The 18,727-nt window shown below is 41.6% G+C and overlaps 1 long non-coding RNA gene and 2 gene segments (V, D, J or C); 2 read left to right on the top strand and 1 right to left on the bottom strand.

Annotated features, from left to right (window-relative positions):
- Positions 1-2,401: 2,401 nt before the first annotated feature.
- Positions 2,402-3,319, top strand: LOC125611658. The segment is given in 2 exon segments: positions 2,402-2,613; positions 2,901-3,319. Coding segments are annotated over 2 exon segments (588 nt in total).
- Positions 3,320-6,645: 3,326 nt separating this feature from the next.
- LOC125611620 lies at positions 6,646-7,547 on the top strand. The segment is given in 2 exon segments: positions 6,646-6,777; positions 7,070-7,547. Coding segments are annotated over 2 exon segments (453 nt in total).
- Positions 7,548-11,176: 3,629 nt separating this feature from the next.
- Positions 11,177-14,986, bottom strand: LOC125611622. Its single transcript, XR_007341830.1, has 3 exons — positions 14,868-14,986; positions 11,541-11,772; positions 11,177-11,399 (listed from the first exon to the last, which is right to left on the bottom strand). It is a non-coding gene; the product is annotated as an uncharacterized LOC125611622 (long non-coding RNA).
- Positions 14,987-18,727: the final 3,741 nt, after the last annotated feature.

Here is an 18,727-nt window from a genome sequence, read left to right as displayed (position 1 = left end):
AAATTCTATCATTTAAAAAACAAGAGAAAAACAAATAACATGAAGGGTTACAGAGGATTTGAAGTCTTGAAAACAGAGAATGAAGAGCATTGCCTAGTGAGAACCAGGGAGCAAAACCATGGTGGCTCAGCTACCACTAAGTGTGTCCGTAGGGGACACTTACCATCATCTACACTTGCCATTTTCCTCAAGCAAATCTTATTATGTACCAGCTCAGAGCAGAGAGAGATACATCATGCTTTACCTCTGCCCTATGAACACAATTCCTGGCTTCATGGTCTTTGATTCTTGGCAGCAGATATGTCATGGGCAAAGATTCAGAACCCTGTTAGGGGCTATCAGAGGGCTTTTCTTGGGCTGATGTCCCGTAATCCCAGAGCTTTGATTCTATTTTCTGCTATTTTCTGCTTATCCAATGGTTCATGTGGACATTAAAGTTCCCCAGACACCAAGAAAAAGATAAAAAGAAGACAAAAAGAAGGATAAAAAGCAGAAAAAATTACAAAACAAAGTCACACTGAAATACTCTAAAAATAAGCACTAATAATGTACTGGGTTTTGACAACGTGTTTGGCCTGGCCTGTGGTTAATCGATACTATGAATGGCAGTGACAATAATGACACTGAAATCAACCTGCACAAGCATGAAAAAATAAAAAAATTTATCATAGGAATCAGACCTGACACAACTTGAGGAGAAACTAGTTTAGGAAAGGTCAAAAACTAATTAGGAAAAAAAATATTCTAATTAGGTCTGGTGATGGGGAACGAAATGGAGCCTGGGATGAGTTACATACATGAAAGCCCTGGATGGACCTTGAAAGAGGCAGGGGCTGGAATCCATGGAAGATGGCTGGCTCTTTGTGTGCACTGTCCCACGAGTTCTCAGGGAGGGCTGGTGGGGCAGGGTGTCCCACTGGTGAGCAGGACTGGTGTCAGCATGGACAGCAATATGTGGAGTGGGGAAAGGTCTGCACACTGGAACCACTGGCACCTTTTATTCTCTTCTTTTTTCAGTGCTGGGAATCAAACCCAGGGCCTCATGTGCACCTGTCAAGTGCTCTGACACCTGCCCAGCACCTCTGGTCCTCTGTGTCACAGCTTCAATCAATGATGATTTCAGAACAATGCAAGGATTTTATTTTTCCTTCAGACTTTTTGCATTTTTTTTCTCCCTGAGATCAACTCTAAGCCAACTCAGAACCGTACATACCACAAAGGAAATTCTCAGAAACACATTTCCTGCTTAGCTAGGTTGACAGGTAACAGGACACCACAGTGAGTGCCTATCAAAATGAACAGGAAGACTTGGCTCTGATCCAGGTGTCTTCCAGCTTCTTCTTCTCAGACAAAGCACAAAGCTGGGGCCAGACCATGCATAGCAAGGAGTCCTAGTGCCACACTGCAGAAGTAGTTGCCTGGTGAGGTGGCCCATTCCAAGAGGCCCAACCAAACAGGGCCTCTTGCTGTCACAGGACTAAGCAAATGTCCTTTGTCACAGACAGTAACACTGATGTAATGCAATAATCATATTTTTATGATAAAAATTATCATTATATCACAAATATGATTTGATGGTTCAAGTCTTAATATCACTTTTTTGAAAAAATGATTTTTTAGTTGTGGATGGAAACAATACCTTTTATTTTTATTTGGTGCTGAGGATTGAACACAGTGCCTCATATGTGCTAGGTGAGTTGAGTGTTCTTCCACTGAGCCACAACCCCAGCCCTTAATACCACTTTTTTAAGCTCCCTGCTCAAGACAACTATAACTAAATATTAAGTGAAACTACAACCACTAGGCTGTTCGCAAAATGAAAGTGTGGTGCTTGGGAAAAAACTTTTCAGCTCTGCATTTTTGTTTCTTTGTTTTCTTTAATTGTTTTTTTAATTGCTAGACTTTTTAAAACTATTCCTTTAAAAAACCTAGACCAGCATGTTCAAACAGAAAATGTTCCTTAAACCACCTAGAATTCATTTCATACTTGTGTGTACTTCATAATAGTAAAATGATGATACATAAATTATTGTCATAACTTTTTTTTTTACCTGAATACATACAGGATAAATGAGTATTTATTAAGAGTCAAATTCACTGAGAAGGGAATTATCATGAGATGGTCATGAGGAAGAGCTTGTTGGAAGGTGACAAGTGCCTTCAACTTGATTATGGAGAAGCACTGAGCCTCCAGCCCAGGTGCTGCCCTGACACGGTGGATTCACAATGTAGTGTGGGCCTGTAGTGCAGTGATTGACAGCTTGAGATGTCTTGGTATGATTACTACCAAGATAGGACAAAGAAGGTAAGGACTGAGTAAAATGCATTTACTACTCGAATATGTGTCCTATTTTCCACCTAAGAAACTTGCTAAATCATTCCAGAGTTCATGGTCCCAGAGCAGCTTCTATATATTTGAGGAGGCTGCATCTTGTATCACTGTCATGGACCACCACCAGGGGGCAGATGAGAGCACCCCAGGACCCTGTGTTCAGGCGCCCATCCTCCAGGGCTGGGAAAAGGAAGAAGGGGGCACATGGTCAGACCTCCCCAGAGAAGGTGATGTGAGGCCAACGCTGAAGATGCTGCTGCTCCTGCTGCTTCTGGGGCCCAGTATGAGCCTTCTCCTGCCTGGGAGAGTGGGCGTGTGTGTGCATGTGCTGGTGTGAGTGAAGTGTGCCAGGCCTTGTGGAGTGTGTGTGCTTCTAAAAGTGAGAGGGCACGTCCAGGCTGGCTGAAGTGTACAGGGTGAGGCACCAGTTATGACCCAGGGAGTCTGAGAGGATGCTTAGGGACAGAAAGGGATTCTCTAGGGGCTGGGGGAAAGGTGATGGCAGAAGCTGAGTGTCCTGGTCCTGTCTGACTTGGTCCTGCTGGTCTCTTCTATCCCTGTGTTTCAGCAGGCTCTGGGCTTGGTGCTCATGTCTCTCAACATCCAAGCAGGGCCATCTGTGAGAGTGGGACCTCTGTGAAGATCGAGTGTCGCTTTGTGGACTTCCAGGCCTCAACTGCGTTTTGGTACCGTCAGTTCCCGAAACAGAGCTTCGTCCTGATGGCAACCTCTAATGTGGGATCTGAGGGCACCTACGAACAAGGCTTTGTCAAGAAAAAGTTTCCCTTCAGTCACCCAAACCTCAACTTTGCATCTCTGGAGGTGACCAGCGCACATTCTACAGACAGTCAGAGACCTAGACAAGAAGGTTTGCAGCAGCCTGCCCCCCCCCCCGGCACACACCCCAGGAGCCCTCTAGGAGGAGCCTGGGGGAGGGAAAACCACAAAGAGGAGTTGGACAGAGAATCTGAGTGTGGAGGATTGTGAGGGTTTTTTCTCTAGACCTAGAAAAATGGGAATAAAATTTGTCCAATAAAGTGACCCGCTGACATGGAAAATTCCCCAAGTATTTGAAGACCTGAATCTTTGCTGACTCTGCCGTGCTCTCCATATATTTTTCATGAGTCTATGTAAAGTCCCACAGCTAGATCTGTAGACATTTCTGCACATGACTGTACATTTCTCTGTTTCTTGTGGCAAATGGCTCTCGAGGATGGTTCAGCACTATCTTGTCAGCATGCTATACTCTCAAGATCAAGAGAAATCAGAAGGCAACCAGTCAGAAAGAGTTAGTCATAAACAAATCCACTGCTGTGGTAAATCCCTTTCTGCAGGTACAGAGCATATCTGAAAAATACCTAGAGAAGGATTTGCTGAACTTCTCTTGAAATAGGCTACAATAGTGCAAGAGCCAGAGGAAGTCTGTAAGGAAGACTTAAGATTACATGACTGACAGATCTAGAAAGTTCTGTCAGAAGGTAGAAGATAACTGGAACACTGAAGGCAGGATCTTGAAGAAATCATTTCCTAATAGATGATTTCTCCATTGACAACAAATCTGCTTGATCCAATAGAAAATGAGCAAAATGCATTAGCATTCATTTTTTTAGAAGAAGAAAATGTATCCAGTATGTATATGAAGAGATGGGAGAAGGAAACCACTTTGCATCTGTGTTACATATTGATGTGTTTGGAGGGGGAGATGTTTCAAAAGCCCATGCTTGAGTTTTAGATAAATCGCCATGGATTGACAAGAAATGCCTGCCTGTTATGAGACACTGATAAAGATTGATTAAGTTCTGTGCATAAAAAAAGAGAGAAAAAATAATACATGAAGGGTTACAGGGGATTTGATGTCTTGAAGATGGAGTATGAGGAGCATTACCTGTGAGAACCAGAGAGTGAACCACAGTGGTTCAGCCACCACCAAGTGGCTTGCCAATAGGGGATGCTTACCATCACCTACACGATGATGATGATAGATAGCCATGTTTACCATTATCTACACATTCCATTTTCCTCAAGCAAATCTTTAGCACATACCAGCTCAGAGATACATCTAACTTTACCTCTGCCCTGTGGAGCATGATTCTTGGCTGTTTGCCCTTAGAATCGTGGAAGCAGATGTGTCCTGGCAATGAGTAGAACCCTGTTAGGGGCTATCAGACCCCAGTACCAGGGCTGTTCATGGGCCACAGTCCTGTGATCCCAGAGCTCTGACTCTATCTTCTGTCTGCTTACCCCACGGTTCTCATGAACGCTAACGTCTCCCAGACATCAAGAAAACTCATCAGGTGGATAAAAAGAAGAAAAAATTATGAAACAAAGTCACACTGAAATACTCTAAAACTGAGGACTAGTAACATACTGGCTGTTAACAACATGTTTGACCTGGCCCATGACTAGTCTATACTATATATGACAATGCCAATAATGACACAAAATTAAGTAGCACAGCCTGAAGAACTAAAAATTTTATGTTAGGAATCAGACCTGACACAATTTGGGGAGAAACTAGATTAGGAAAGATCCAAAACTAGCTAGGTAAAAAAAAAAAAAAAAAACTCTAAGTAGGTCTGGTGATGGGGGACAAACTGGAGCCTGGGATAAGTTAGGTACACGAAAGCCCTGGATGGACTGTGCATGAGGTGGGGGCTGGAGTCCATGAGAGGAGGCTGGCTCTTTGTGTGCACTGCCCCATGAGTTCTCAGGGAGGGCTTGTGGGACTGGGTGTCCCGTTGGTAGCGGGGTTGGTGGTCAGCATGGTCAGTAGGACGTGAAGTAGAGAAAGGTCAGCACACACTGGAACCACTGGCACCCTTTATTAACTTCTTTTATTCAGTGCTGGGATTCAAACCCAGGGCCTCATGTGTACCCATCAAGTGCTCTAACAGCCAACCCAGCACCTCTGGTCCTCTTTGTCACAGCTTCAGATCAATGATGATTTCTTAATGATGGCAGGTATTTTACTTTCCCTGAATACTTTCATGCATTTCTTCTCCATGTGTTCAACTCTAAGCCAGACCTACACAAATCACAAAGGAAATTCTCAGAAATTCTTTTGCTGCTTAGCTAAGTTGACACAGTAACAAAACACCTAGTGAGTGCCTCTCAAAATAAACAGGAAGGTTTTGCTCTGATGAGGGCAGTTCCAGCCTCTTCTTCCCAGACAAAGCAAAAGCTGGACCCCAGACCATCCATAGCAAGTACTCCTTTGCTCCACCCTGTAGTTACATTGTGAACTGGCCTCATTCCAAGGGGCCCAGCCAACCAGGAAAGGCAAATGCAGTCACAAGACAGTGCAGATGACCTTAGGCACATATATTAACCCTGATGTAATGCAAAAGTTTTATTTTTAGGATAAAAATCTTTTTCATTATGTCACAAATATAATTAGATGATTCATGTCTTAATTCTACCTTTGTAAGCTCCCCACTCAAGAGAACTTTAACTAAACATTAAGTAAAAGTAAAACCAGTAGGCTGTTCTCCAAATGAAAGTGTAGTGCTATGGGAAAAAAAACTTTCAGCTCTACGTTATTTTGTTTGCTTTTGATTTAAAAAAAAAAAAATATTTGTTTTTTAGTTTTAAGTGGACACAATATTTTTATTTTACATTTATGTGGTACGAGGATCGAACCCAGTACTTCGTGCCTGCTAGGCATGCGCTCTACCACTGAGCCACAACCCCAGCCCTCTTTTGATTATTTTTTTTTTTTTTGGTAATTGCTAAATTTTCTCAAAACTGGTCCATTAAAAGGCCTAGCCCAGTATGTTCAAATAGAAAGCGTTCCTTACACCACCAAGAATTCATTTCCATTGGCCAGTACTTAGTGAGATCTACATTATAGTAAAATGATGATAAATTAATTACTGTCATAACTTTCTTTACATGAAGACATACAGGATAAATGAGTATGTTTTTCTTTTTTTGGAATCAAGTCCACTGACATGTGAGGGAAATTGTCATGAAATGATCATGAGGGGAAGAGCACTTTTGAAGATAAGAAGGGCCTTCAACCTGATTATAATGAAGCACCAAGCCTCCCGCCCAGGTGCTGCTCTGGGCACTGTGGATTCACAATGCAGTGTCGGCCTGTAGTCCAGCGATTTACAGCTGTTAGATGTCTTGGTAAGATTACTTCGAAGATAGGATAAAAAAGCTAAGGATTGAGTAAAATACATGTCCCCTTTTCCACCTAAGAAACTCGCTTGAATCATCCCAGAGTTCTAGGTCTCAGGGCAGCGACTATACATTTGCTAAGTCTGCATCTTGTATCACTGGCAAGGATCACCACCAGGGGGCAGATGAGAGCACCCCAGGACCCTGTGTTCAGGCGCCCATCCTCCAGGGCTGGGAAGAGGAAGAAGGGTCAGACCTCCCCAGAGAAGGAGGTGTGAGGCCAACGCTGAAGATGCTGCTGCTCCTGCTGCTTCTGGGGCCCAGTATGAGCCTTCTCCTGCCTGGGAGAGTGGGCGTATGTGTGTGTGTGCTGGTGTGAGTGAAGTGTGCCAGGCATTGTGGAGTGTGTGTGCTTCTAAAAGTGAGAGGGCACGTCCAGGCTGTCTCAAGTGTACAGGGTGAGGCACCAGTTATGACCCAGGGAGTCTGAGAGGATGCTTGGGGACAGAAAGGGATTCTCCAGGGGCTGGGGGAAAGGTGATGGCAGAGGCTGAGTGTCCTGGGTCCTGTCTGACTCTGGTCCTGCTGGCCTCTTGTGTCCCTGTGTTTCAGCAGGCTCTGGGCTTGGTGCTCATGTCTCTCAACATCCAAGCAGGGCCATCTGTGAGAGTGGGACCTCTGTGAAGATCGAGTGTCGCTTTGTGGACTTCCAGGCCCAAGTTGTGTTTTGGTACCGTCAGTTCCCCAAACAGGGCTTTGTCCTGATGGCAACCTCTAATGTAGGATCTGAGGGCACCCACGAACAAGATTTTGATAAGGAGAAGTTTCCCATCAGTCACCCAAATTCCTCCTTTGCATCTCTGGAGGTGACCAGAACACATTCTACAGACAGCAGCTACTACTTCTGTGCTGGTGACACAGTGCTGGGTGGAAGTCAGAGACCTAGGCAAGAAGGGTTGCAGCAGCCTTCCCTCCCCCCGAGACCCCAGGGGCCCTGTGGGAGGAGCCTGGGGGAGGGAACACCACAGCTTCTGTGAATTAGAACTCTGGGAGCGTGTGTCTAGACCTAGAAAAATGGGAATCGAGTGACCAACTGACATGGAAAGCTCCCCCATATCTCAAGACCTAGGTGTTTGCCTGACTCTGCCAAGTTCCTATGTTTTTAATAAATATACATGTAATCCCACAGCTAGAGCTGTAGACACGTCTACACATTGCTGTACATTTCTATTATGTTTCCTTTGGTAACTGGCTCTCTGTGACTGTTCAGCACCATCATGTCACCATGCTGTTCCCTCAAGATGGAGAGAAATTATGCAGCAACCAGGCAGAGAGTGTTACTTATCGAAAGATCCAACACACTGTAAGTATCCAGGTTGTTATTGATGATGGAGGAGGAGAGACAGAGAGCACAGGAGGCGAACTCCCTGTGCATCTACAGAGCATATCTGAAACACCTAGAGAAGGTTTTGCTGGGCTGCTCTCAAGATACAGTTCAATAGCGAAGGTAGAAGGAAGACTTCAGGTTACATGGCTGAAAGATCTAGAATGTTCTGTCAGAAGGTAGAAGATGATAAGTGGAACACTGAAGGTAGAAATCATTTCCTAAGGAAAAGCAAAAAATGATACTGACCAACAAATCTGCATGATCTGATAAAAAATAGGCAACATACATTAGCACCATTTATTAGAAGAAAATATGTCCAGTAAATATGTGAAGAGAGGGGACCACGAAACTACTGAGCATCTGTCTTTCATATTGTTGTGTGGGGAAGGGGAGATATTTCCAAAGCCCATAGTTTAGTTTTAAGTAAATAACCATGCATTGACAAGCAAGGCCTGCATGTTTTGAATCACAGGTTAAGACTGATCAAGTTCTGAGCATAAAAAAGAGAGAAAGAAATGAATGTGTAAAAGTGTTACAGAGGATTAGAGGTCTTGACAATGGAGGATGAAGAGCATTACCTACTGAGAACCAAGGTGGCTCAGCCACCACCCAGTGGATTTCCCTCAGGGGACGCTCTGCCAACCAGCAGACTCATGCCTTGTAAATGCCTTTACCACAGAGAGCAGGGGCTCAGCATGAAAATGAAAGCATGCAGATAAGATCTTGCCCTTGACCACAGTGGGACTTAAAATAGGATGGGAACTGCTACAGAATAAAAGCACATACAGACGTTGATGAGTTGTTTTCACCCAACAACAATTCACAGATTGGGCAGTGCTAGATCCCAGGTGGTTTGGGGTCCATGGAGACCCGGCGGGCAGCTTTCACAAGGTGTTCTCAGAAGCAAGACAAAGAAAACACATGATTGGTCAACGTGGAAAGACCTTAGGTAGAGTCTAGTTGGCAGTTCCTGATTGGTTGAGCTGACGGTTTGTTTTCCTAGGTGATGACCATTCACGCTGACTTAGGTTTTGGTTTGCTAACCTAAGAACTCAGGAATTCAGATCTGCTAACCATGATAGCTTCCCAATTAATTGTTTTAACAAAGCCAGTTTAGCAATGGATCACATTATACCTACATGATGACAGGGTCCATTTTGCCACTGCTGATTAAATAGGTTTAGTCCCCTCAGACTGTATTCATTGCCATGGAAACCAAGAACCCATAAACTGCTGCCTCCTACTCTGCCAGTGTTTTCAGCCTCAAGAAGAGAGCTAGCAAAATAGCTCTAAATATTCCACCACCCGCTTCAGCACTGGTACCGGGAAGACATGAGCACTCAAGGCTCTGGCCTGAAATGCAGTCAGAAAGAGGTGACATGCCTGCCGCATGCAGTCAGTTATTCCCCCTCTACACTAAGCTGAAGGGTACTGCAGTGTCTGTGGACATGGATGAGTGCCGTGGCCAGCCTGCCTTCTGCACTTCAGCTCACCGTTAGAGACCCAGCCAGCTGCCCACATGCATTACCATAGGAGGATATGGCCATAGTGTCAAATATAACCCATCCAAATTGGTTCTGTCCTCCTTGGAATATAGCCATCAAAATAAAATCCTATAACACTTCTTCCAAATATTTGATGATATAAATGATCAATTCCTTTTAATTATAACTCTTTCTTTCCATATTCTGATTCAATTTTCTATCTCTGGGCTATGTTATATTTAAATCCAAGTTCACCTTTAAGACAGATGCTTGTCTCCCCCTCCCTGCCCCCCAATACACACACACACACGCACACACACACACACACACTCTTAAGGGAGGCATCTGGTTCTCCAGAAATGGAGACACCATGCGGAGAATTTCACAGGTTTAGAGGGAGACAAGGTCCCTTAGGACCTCAATGTCTTTTAACACACACCACTATTCTGAGCACGCACTTCTTTCTTGACATCTTATCTTACAGGATTTAATTGGGTTGAAATGCCAGTTGTATGGGACAACTGACATTGCAATTCAATAGCTCAAAAAATAATTTCTGGGGCTGACTCACAGAAGTCTTGACACGTTTGCAATAGTACATACATCGCAGGTGCCTAAAGGTGATAGATTGATTAGTTCCTTGATGATTTCAAACTGCTGCTGCCATTTTCTTCCATTGGAATATGAAAAGCAGTTGGACTACTTTTGACTACCTGTGGTGGAATACCCATGAATATGTGTGCCTTTTATCTGAAAACTACTCTCAGATACTATTTTAAAAATCAGCAACATTCAGTTTTTGCCTAAGAAAAATGGAATGTGGCTAATTTACTGCAGCTGACTCTTAATCAAATGTTTCCTGACACTGTATATTTAGTGGGTATCCTCCTTTTGAGAAAAAACATGGGGAAAAACATTCAGTATTATTCCTAAACACTTTATATCAACTTGAGCTCGAGTAAATTCAGTGGGACCATGGGTAATGAAAGACAATGCAAGGAAAGGAATTTAAGGAAGACGGAAGAGCCAGTGCAAAGTGTTCCAGGCAGGAGGGAAAGAAGAGATTGGAAGGGTTGGAAAGGAGTTAGCAATGATGGAGAAGCAGAGTGAGGGAGGGTGAGGACAGGGTGAGGCTGAGAGATGGAGGGAGACATCGGACCACCATGGCCTTACAAGTCAAGGTAATTGGTAAGGAATTCAACATTAAGTTTAAGGAGTCACTAGAGCATTACATTTGACCTCTGTCTTAATCAGATCTCTGGGTAATAATCAGATCACCTGGGCTGCCATGGGAAGAAATAAAGGACCATGGAGAGGAGGCAGCATTTTGCCTCTACCCTCTTAAGGTTTTTTTCACTAGTCCTGAGAATTAAACTGACATATGACAGATCAACAGGAGAAAGGTAAACAAATTTGATACACATTTTTATATGACATGGGATCCTTCAAAGGAAAAAAGACCCAGATATGTAGTTGGAGTTGAACGTTTATGTACCAAATCAGACCGAGAGTAGTAAACCATGGAACTGTGATAAGGCAGTTGGCTTGGGCCAGGGCAGTTAAGTCAATGGAGAAATGGTGAGGAAGATAGGAATAGTCTAACAAGGGTTGTTTGTGCAGATTTCTCTGAACTTTGACTTCCTGTCCTTGAGAATGAAAAAGATACTTTCCTCTTGCACAGGGAGGGCACAGTGTTTACAAAGTCAACCTAAAGACTTGGAAAGTACTTAGGTATGAGAAGCAACAGATGGGGGTGGAGTCTGAGGTTGAGTATGACTCCTTTAGCAGATGGATTAGGAGGACCAAATGAGGAGGATCGTGGCTTACTCTGAGATTGGGATAAACTCTGAGGCAGAAATCCAATTAGAAATGTGCAAAAAGCCATTGGCTGTCCTGAACTCAGAAAATGGATGTGCAGGAGAAGTAAACATTGGAGACACTTAGCACAATGTGGGTCTTTCTGTAGGAAAAAAAAAAAAAACCCTTTGGTACCTAAAGCACTCACCTGGAAAGAGTTGTTAGTTGCCAAGGATACTTCAGGCAAGGTGCTTAGGACTGGTTGGAAGCATGATCCCTTGTTGATGGAGCATGCAATGCAAAGAGCAGAGAATTTAGGACAGAGACTCAAGTAGCACAGTCACCTTGAATGGTGGCAGGAAAAGGTTTAGAAGACAAAATGTACCCATAAACCTTCAACCAATGTTAAATGACTCACTGTGCAATAGGGTAACTCATCACTAGTTCCAGTTCTGTGGAGTCATGTCACCATACACACATGATGCTTGTTTCCTGATTTCCTTCAGGCATTTGAGATGACTTGCTTCTATATTGCTACAACCAGGTGTGGAACTGGTACCAACTCATCTCAGGTGGGGCAGAGGCAGCCTGGAACAAGGGGCATCAGATGAGTTTGTCCCTCTCACCACTAGGTGGCAATGTGGGTCTTTCTGTTAAAAAAAAAAAAAAGGGCAAAAAAACCTTTGGCACTTAGAGCCCAGATACAGTCACTCACCTGGAAAGAGTTGTTAGATACTAAAGATACTTCAGATGAGATGCTTAGGACCAGAAGAATGATTTTCAAAAATACCCTGAGAGGCCAGTTGGTCCCATAAGAAGCAAGATTAATCTTACTTTTTATAATTCCCAGAGCATTTACTGCATATCTGGCACCTATAATCGTTCAATTCATAAATGAGTGAAACATCATTTCTACTCTACAACATACTGCATTTGCAGCCAGTGGGACAAAGAAAAACCGTGTGCATGAGAAGGAAAAGGAAGTAATTCTTATTAGATGATAAAGTTGTTTCCAAAGATCCAGACACTACAAAGAAGCATTGTTGTTATTAATAGCTAAATTTAGTTAAGTTTACTGAATTCCTTAATTTTATTTGTGTTTTTTCCTTGGGGTTTCCTTTGGGCTTTAGCAATTTTTCTACTGGATATTTGTGAATTGAATTAATAAATTATTCCTTCATATGTCTAAAAAATGTATTTAAAAAACCTTGAAATAAGTAGAGATATTCACTGTGATCATGAGCAAATGAATGCAATAGAAAAGATTCCTGTTTCTGTAATATCATTTATGTATTCAAAACAACATTAATCAAAACCATAAGATTTTTTTTCACAAAATTTGACAAAAATAATCTAAAATTATAAGTGAAAAAGAAATTCAAGAATAGCAAGATAATACTGATGAAGTACAAATTGAAGTAATTTGTCCTACCAATTATCAAATGATTTTATAATTTAAGATAATAAAAGTTGCATAAGTAAATAGGCAAGTGGAAAAGAATTGTAAGATGAAAAATAGTCCCATGCATATATAGGAATTTGACATATAACAGAGCTGTCTTGCATATATATGAAGGGTGATATAATATACAGTGAGTTATCCTGTGACAAATGTTATCCACAAAAGAAAAGATATACTTAAAAGCTTCCTCACCACATAAGCTAAGATAAATTACAAATGGATTAAATGCTTAAGTGCAAAATTCAAAATGTTAAGAGTTTCAGTAAATAACAAAGGAGTATATCTTCATGAACTTGGAAATTCATTGTAAAGAATAAGAAAAAAAATACACCCAAAAGAAAAGAATGGCACATTCAACTAAATTAAGAAATTGAGCAAAAATCATCATGAAGAGAGTGAAAACAAGCCACAAATTTAAAAGCAATACATTCAGCTGACAAAGGTTTGGTATCCACAACATATAAAGGACAGTTACAGTTACAAATAAATAATAGCTAATCAGCCAAAATGAGTAGCTAATCAGGCAAAAGACAGCTTCCAGAAAATACTGGCAGCCTATAAATACAATAAATATCTTGAACATCCTTGGCAACCAGAGAAGTTAAAAGTGAAACTATATTGTACATCGAGATAGAATTTTAACCCAACTGACAAGCAAAATTAAAAGAATACTGAATCGTCATTGTAATCCTAGATATAGAGCATTTGAAGTCACTCATGAACTGTTAGTGGGATTATTTACTTGACTTAATCAGTCGGAAAGCATGTTGTCATGTTTTGTAAAGTTGACATGTTAAATAAAACCCACTTTTTATATTCCCAGAAATAGAGAATATCTTGCACCTAGGCATGCAGAGACATGTACAATTACCACAATACTATTTGCAGTAGTACAAACAATTGAGAGGTGGGGAAGTGGCCATTAATTCAAGAATGGATAATGAATTCCAGAAAGTTAATATAATGGAATATTAAATAGTAGTGAAAATGGATTCTCTAGAATTCTATGTCAACGTGCATTAGAATGAAAAACTAATGTCATATGAAACTATGAACAGAATAATTCTCCCTGGACACATTTAAAAGACATACAGTATCAAATAATACAGACTTTACACATTCTAACATAAGTGCTAAGAACTATAAGGAAAAGCAAGTAAGTTACAGCTACCAGGACATGGGCTGGAAAATTCTCAGCTAAAATCCATCTCTTAAGCTGACTGGTTGGAGTAGGAATATATATTGCATATTTATATAGCGTATGTATTGCATATTTGTTACAAGCATTTAATTCTTTGAAGTAGCTGCTATGTGATAAATGTGGCGGAAACTTTGATTGCTGTGACAGAGTAGTGACTCATTACCTAGGATGGAACGAAGCAGGAAAGAGGGAAATTGACAAGTTTAAAAAGCAAATAAACCAGGTACAGTGGCACATGCCTATAATTCCAGCTGCTCAGGTGGCTGAGGCAGGAGGATAGTGAGTTCAAAGCCAGCCTCAGCAAAATTGAGGCACTAAGCAACTCACGAGACCCTGTCTCTCAATAAAATACAAAATAGGGCTGGGGATGTGGCTCAGTGGTCGAGTGCACCTGAGTTCAATCCCTGGTATGAAGGGGAAAAAAAGCAAATAAATAATATGTAAGTTATTTTATTAAAAGAATAGAATAGTCAGTCACAGAAGAAGAAAATAAAAACAGCCTAAAACTCACACTGTCCATATCCACCAGGGAGGTCAAAGCCTGCCCTCCCACATCCTATGAAATGTCTCATGCCATATGCTCAGTGGCTTCAAGGCTGAGGAAATTATCACATTGCAAGGAGGTTGCTGAAGGAGGACAAGGAAGCCTGTACTAAAGGTGGCCTCTCACTGCGTCTCCCAGAGCCAACCATGTGCCTCAGATGTCTCTGCTGTGTGGCTCTGGTGTTCTGGGGAGCAGGTAAGTCCCTGTTCTGAACGGGGTGGATTCCAGTTTCAGCCCTTTCTCCTGTGGCTGAAATACCAGGTTCCCTTCTGGGCTTTTGTTCTCCAGCTTCTATTTCTTTCCTCCACAGGGACCATGGACACTGAGGTCACCCAGAGCCCAAGACATCTGGTCAAAGGAAAGGATCAAAGAGCAAAGATGGATTGCATCCCTAAAAAAGGACACAGTTATGTTTACTGGTATCATAAGAAGCTGGGAGAAGAGCTCAAGTTTTTCGTTTACTTTCAGAATGAAGACATCATAGAGAAAACAGAAATGAAAGATAAGCAAATTTCAGCCCAGTGCCCCAAGAACTCACCCTGCAGCATAGAGATCCAGTCCACGGAGCTCACTGACTCAGCCCTGTTCTTGTGTGCCAGTAGCCAATCCACAGTGCTGAACAGTGGCTTTTCTTAGAACACAAACTCGTTGTGGACCTGCTCAGGAAGCAAGTGATACGTTCAGTTGTGAAGAACTAACAGAGACTCAGCTTGAAAAAACACAAGGCCGAAGGAAAAAAGTATAACCGATAACTGGAGGTGAGCACAAAGGGGCGCTTCACAGAGCTGAGGGGGACAGAAGCCCAGGAAAGGCCAGCAAAGCACAGGGGGCCCAGGTTCTCCAGTGTGGTTAAGTGACTGCTGCCCACAGCTGTCCTGCCAGCGGAACCTCCCAGAAGCCCTCAGCAACTCCCGCCCTCTGGAAAACTAAATAGTGCGATTTTATAAATCAACTTTATAAAGGTGAAAATCCATGCAATAAAATACACCCCATTTTAAGTGCACCCTTCAATAAATCCGGATAAATTTTTACACCCATGTAACCACTGCGACAAGATGCAGAGCCTCTTCACCTGCCCCCAAAGCACCCAATGTCTCTTTATTGATGTCTTTGTTAGTTTCTTTCAGCATTGTTTTATGGTGTTTATTAGATAGGTCTTCTACCACATATTTTGTTAATTTTTAAAAAATTTGTTTTAATAAAATAACTATGAATGTATTTTAATACTCATAAGGAATTTATGAGTATTAAATTTTTTTACCAAGATTTTTTGTCAGCATAATTCAAATTAATTTTTACATTTCTCCATTGATATCTCTTCCTCAGCATATTATGTAAAACATTTTCTCCAGAAATTTGTAATAGCAACCATCTGTGAGCCCACGTGAACCTGGACATAAACAGAATTTGAGATATACTGCCATGTACTGGTAAACACAGGACCCAGGGCAAGGTCTGAGACTGATTTCAGTTGAAAAGAGTGTTCAAAAAGGAAACATCACTGAAGGCTGTGGCATCTTTTGAGAGGAGGAGGGCTGTTCTCTCATGGTGAAGTTGGCCCACACCCATCAATGGCTCTACCCATCCCTCTGTTCTGGTAGCGCCCCGCAGTGGTGTGCCCCATTGACCCTAGGGGCACAAACCTGCACTCCTAACTTTTTTTTAAAATTTTCTTCTGCTAAGTGTCATTCCCTGCATCCTTGAATTGTTGTTTTATTAATTAATTTTTATTGGTACTTTATAATTATATAACATAGTACATACAGTGGAAGTCATTGGGACACATTCATAGATGAATGCAACCTAATTTGGTCACTTTCATTCCCCAGAACTTCCCCATTCTCTCTCCTCCTTCCCCCTGGTCTCCTTCCTCTATTCTACTGTCTCCCTGCTACAGGAGATCCCTTTCTCCAACCTCCCCCTTTTCTTTTTTTTCCTCTCTAGCCTCCACAGAGGAGGAAAAAAACAAAACCAAACCAAACATACAACCCTTGATCTTTTTTGATTCTGGTTTATTTTGCTTAACATAATGCTCTCAAGTTACACCCATTTTTTCTACAAATGACATAAACTTCATTCTTCTTTATGGCCGAATAAATATCCATTGTGAATATATACCATGTTTTTTCTTGTCTATTCATCTGTTGATGGACACCTGGGCTGGTTCCATAACTAGGCTACTGTGAGTTGTGGTGCTGTGAATGTGAATGTCCACGTACCACCACACACAACTGAATTCTTAATCTAGCTCTCATGACAGCAGTCCCAGAAGATAAACTTTGCCCCTTGTGCCTCAAATCTTTCAACTTTTCCTTCTAGATTTATCTATGCTTTTTCTTAAGATTTTACTACTTTACCAAATACCAAGGATACAAAACTGAATAGAAAACCAATCCTTTCTCTAAGGAGTTAGCAGTCTAATAAAAAAAGCAAATAATTATAATGGAATGGAATAAAACAGAATGTAATATAATATGAAATAGTACTATAATCAGAAGTTCTGTGGGAGCTCAGGGGTGGGCCTGCTTGGTTCTGTCTCATTGGATCAGAAGAAGCTGAAAGAGGGGAGGCCTCATATGAGCTTCACCAGAGGCATCTGGCTGTGGGTAGGACATGCTGGGCAGAGAACGATTTCTGCAAAATCAGATTAAAGAAAGCAGCACTTTGGAGAACAATTAGGAAAGAGGAGACAATAGATTCACTGATATGAGTTAAATAAATACAATGGAACAAATTTGAGAAGGTAGAATGCATTTTTGAACAAGTTGAGATTCTGGTTTCATTGATATGAGTGTGGAAGCCCCTTGTAGCCTGTTGCTCAAAAGAGAAGCTTGAGAGGAATACTGGATTGTCATTAGTAGACAGGGAATCCATGCAATTTTTTAATTGCCTCCATATAACATTGGTCCCTTACAAAAGTCAAACAATACTAGACCTTGCTGAAAGTTGCAATTCCCATCTGGGACAAAAGGTTTCAGGGGTCTTTGAGACAATCAGATGAAAACTAGGAGTAGGATTTTGTCCTTACAGATGGGAGAATAAGATGCAATGGAACTAGAGGAGAGGTTTAGAGTCCACAGAACTCACATATATGGGATTCAAAATGGGGCCCCCAAATTCCAGAACATAGACTTAGATGGCAGAGAGAAAGTGGTTGAAACTATGGACTGTAGTATTCTGATTCTTTGGGAGATTAAAGAAGGCTGAGGGTTGGGAGAAGTCAAGGTAGGAGATGTAAAAACAAAGTAAGGAGAAGATTGAGAATCCAGGTTGATCTTAATTTTAATACTTGTAAGAAAATGAAAAAAAAAAAAGGTAAAGTCAAGAAGCCACAGACGCACCTTGAGCAACAGGTTTGCATGGGTGACATGTTAGTTTACACCAGTGAACTCACCTTTTCAACTGCAGTCTCTTTATGAGGCCTTTAGAAAGATGTGAGACCTGGATATGATTCCAAAAGGCCACCAAAGCAGGCAATGCATGGCCTCGGTAAGTGAGGGTGTGTCTGCCCTCTGCCCTCAGTGGCTGGTGGCAGAGGAAGAATGCAGGGGTGCCGCTGCATTGAAAGGTGTGGGGAAGGGAGGGAGCAACACACTGAGTCTTTCAGACCTGGTGTGCTTCAGGGAATGGAGGCTTGCAGCTCTGATAGACCCAAACACCTACGCCCCAGCAACTGACTTAGAACATCAAGGTAAACAGAGATACAAATGAGCACAACCTGGGAATAAAGTGAGAAAACTAAAAAAATGAACTCAAAGTTTTCTCTGGAAAAAACAAGTGTGAAGCCATGTGGGTCGCTATTAAAGGTGATTCAAATAAATGAAAATATACCTTGTCTTTAGAGGTGAATAGAGTCAATTTTTTTAAAAAAATTCCAGATTTAGAAATTAATTTATATATTAAATATATCCAATTAAAATCCCCATAGGTTTTAGATACAACTTGATAAACTGAATTTAAGATTTATATGAAGCTACCAAGGATCAAATTAGCTAAGGAGCTCCGACAAGAAAGAAGCAGGTGGGAGGATCCTATTTAACCAACTTAAGAGTTATTATAAGACCACAATAATATAGGAACAGTGACACACAGACAGACCTGTGGGGAAAACGTGTGTGTGCACACATGCACGGAGGTGGACTGCAGAGGTGGAATCACAGATTCTTCAACAGAAGATAGTGGGGAAATTGAGAATCTGTGCAAAGAAAAATTCAACTGGACACTTATCACAATATATCACAAATCAATTTCAACAAAAAGAATAAATGAACATAATAAAATTACAAAGCTTCTAAAATATACTATAGAAGAACATCTTCATGTTCTCAAATCAGGTGAGGATTTCTTGAAGCTCTTGACCACTAAGGAACAGATTGATTAAAATGGCTATATCAGAAT

This window comes from Marmota marmota, unplaced genomic scaffold (assembly GCF_001458135.2).
Source record: "Marmota marmota marmota unplaced genomic scaffold, marMar, whole genome shotgun sequence".
NCBI classification, from domain to species: Eukaryota; Metazoa; Chordata; class Mammalia; order Rodentia; family Sciuridae; genus Marmota; species Marmota marmota.
This window is presented reverse-complemented; position numbering and strand designations above follow the sequence as displayed.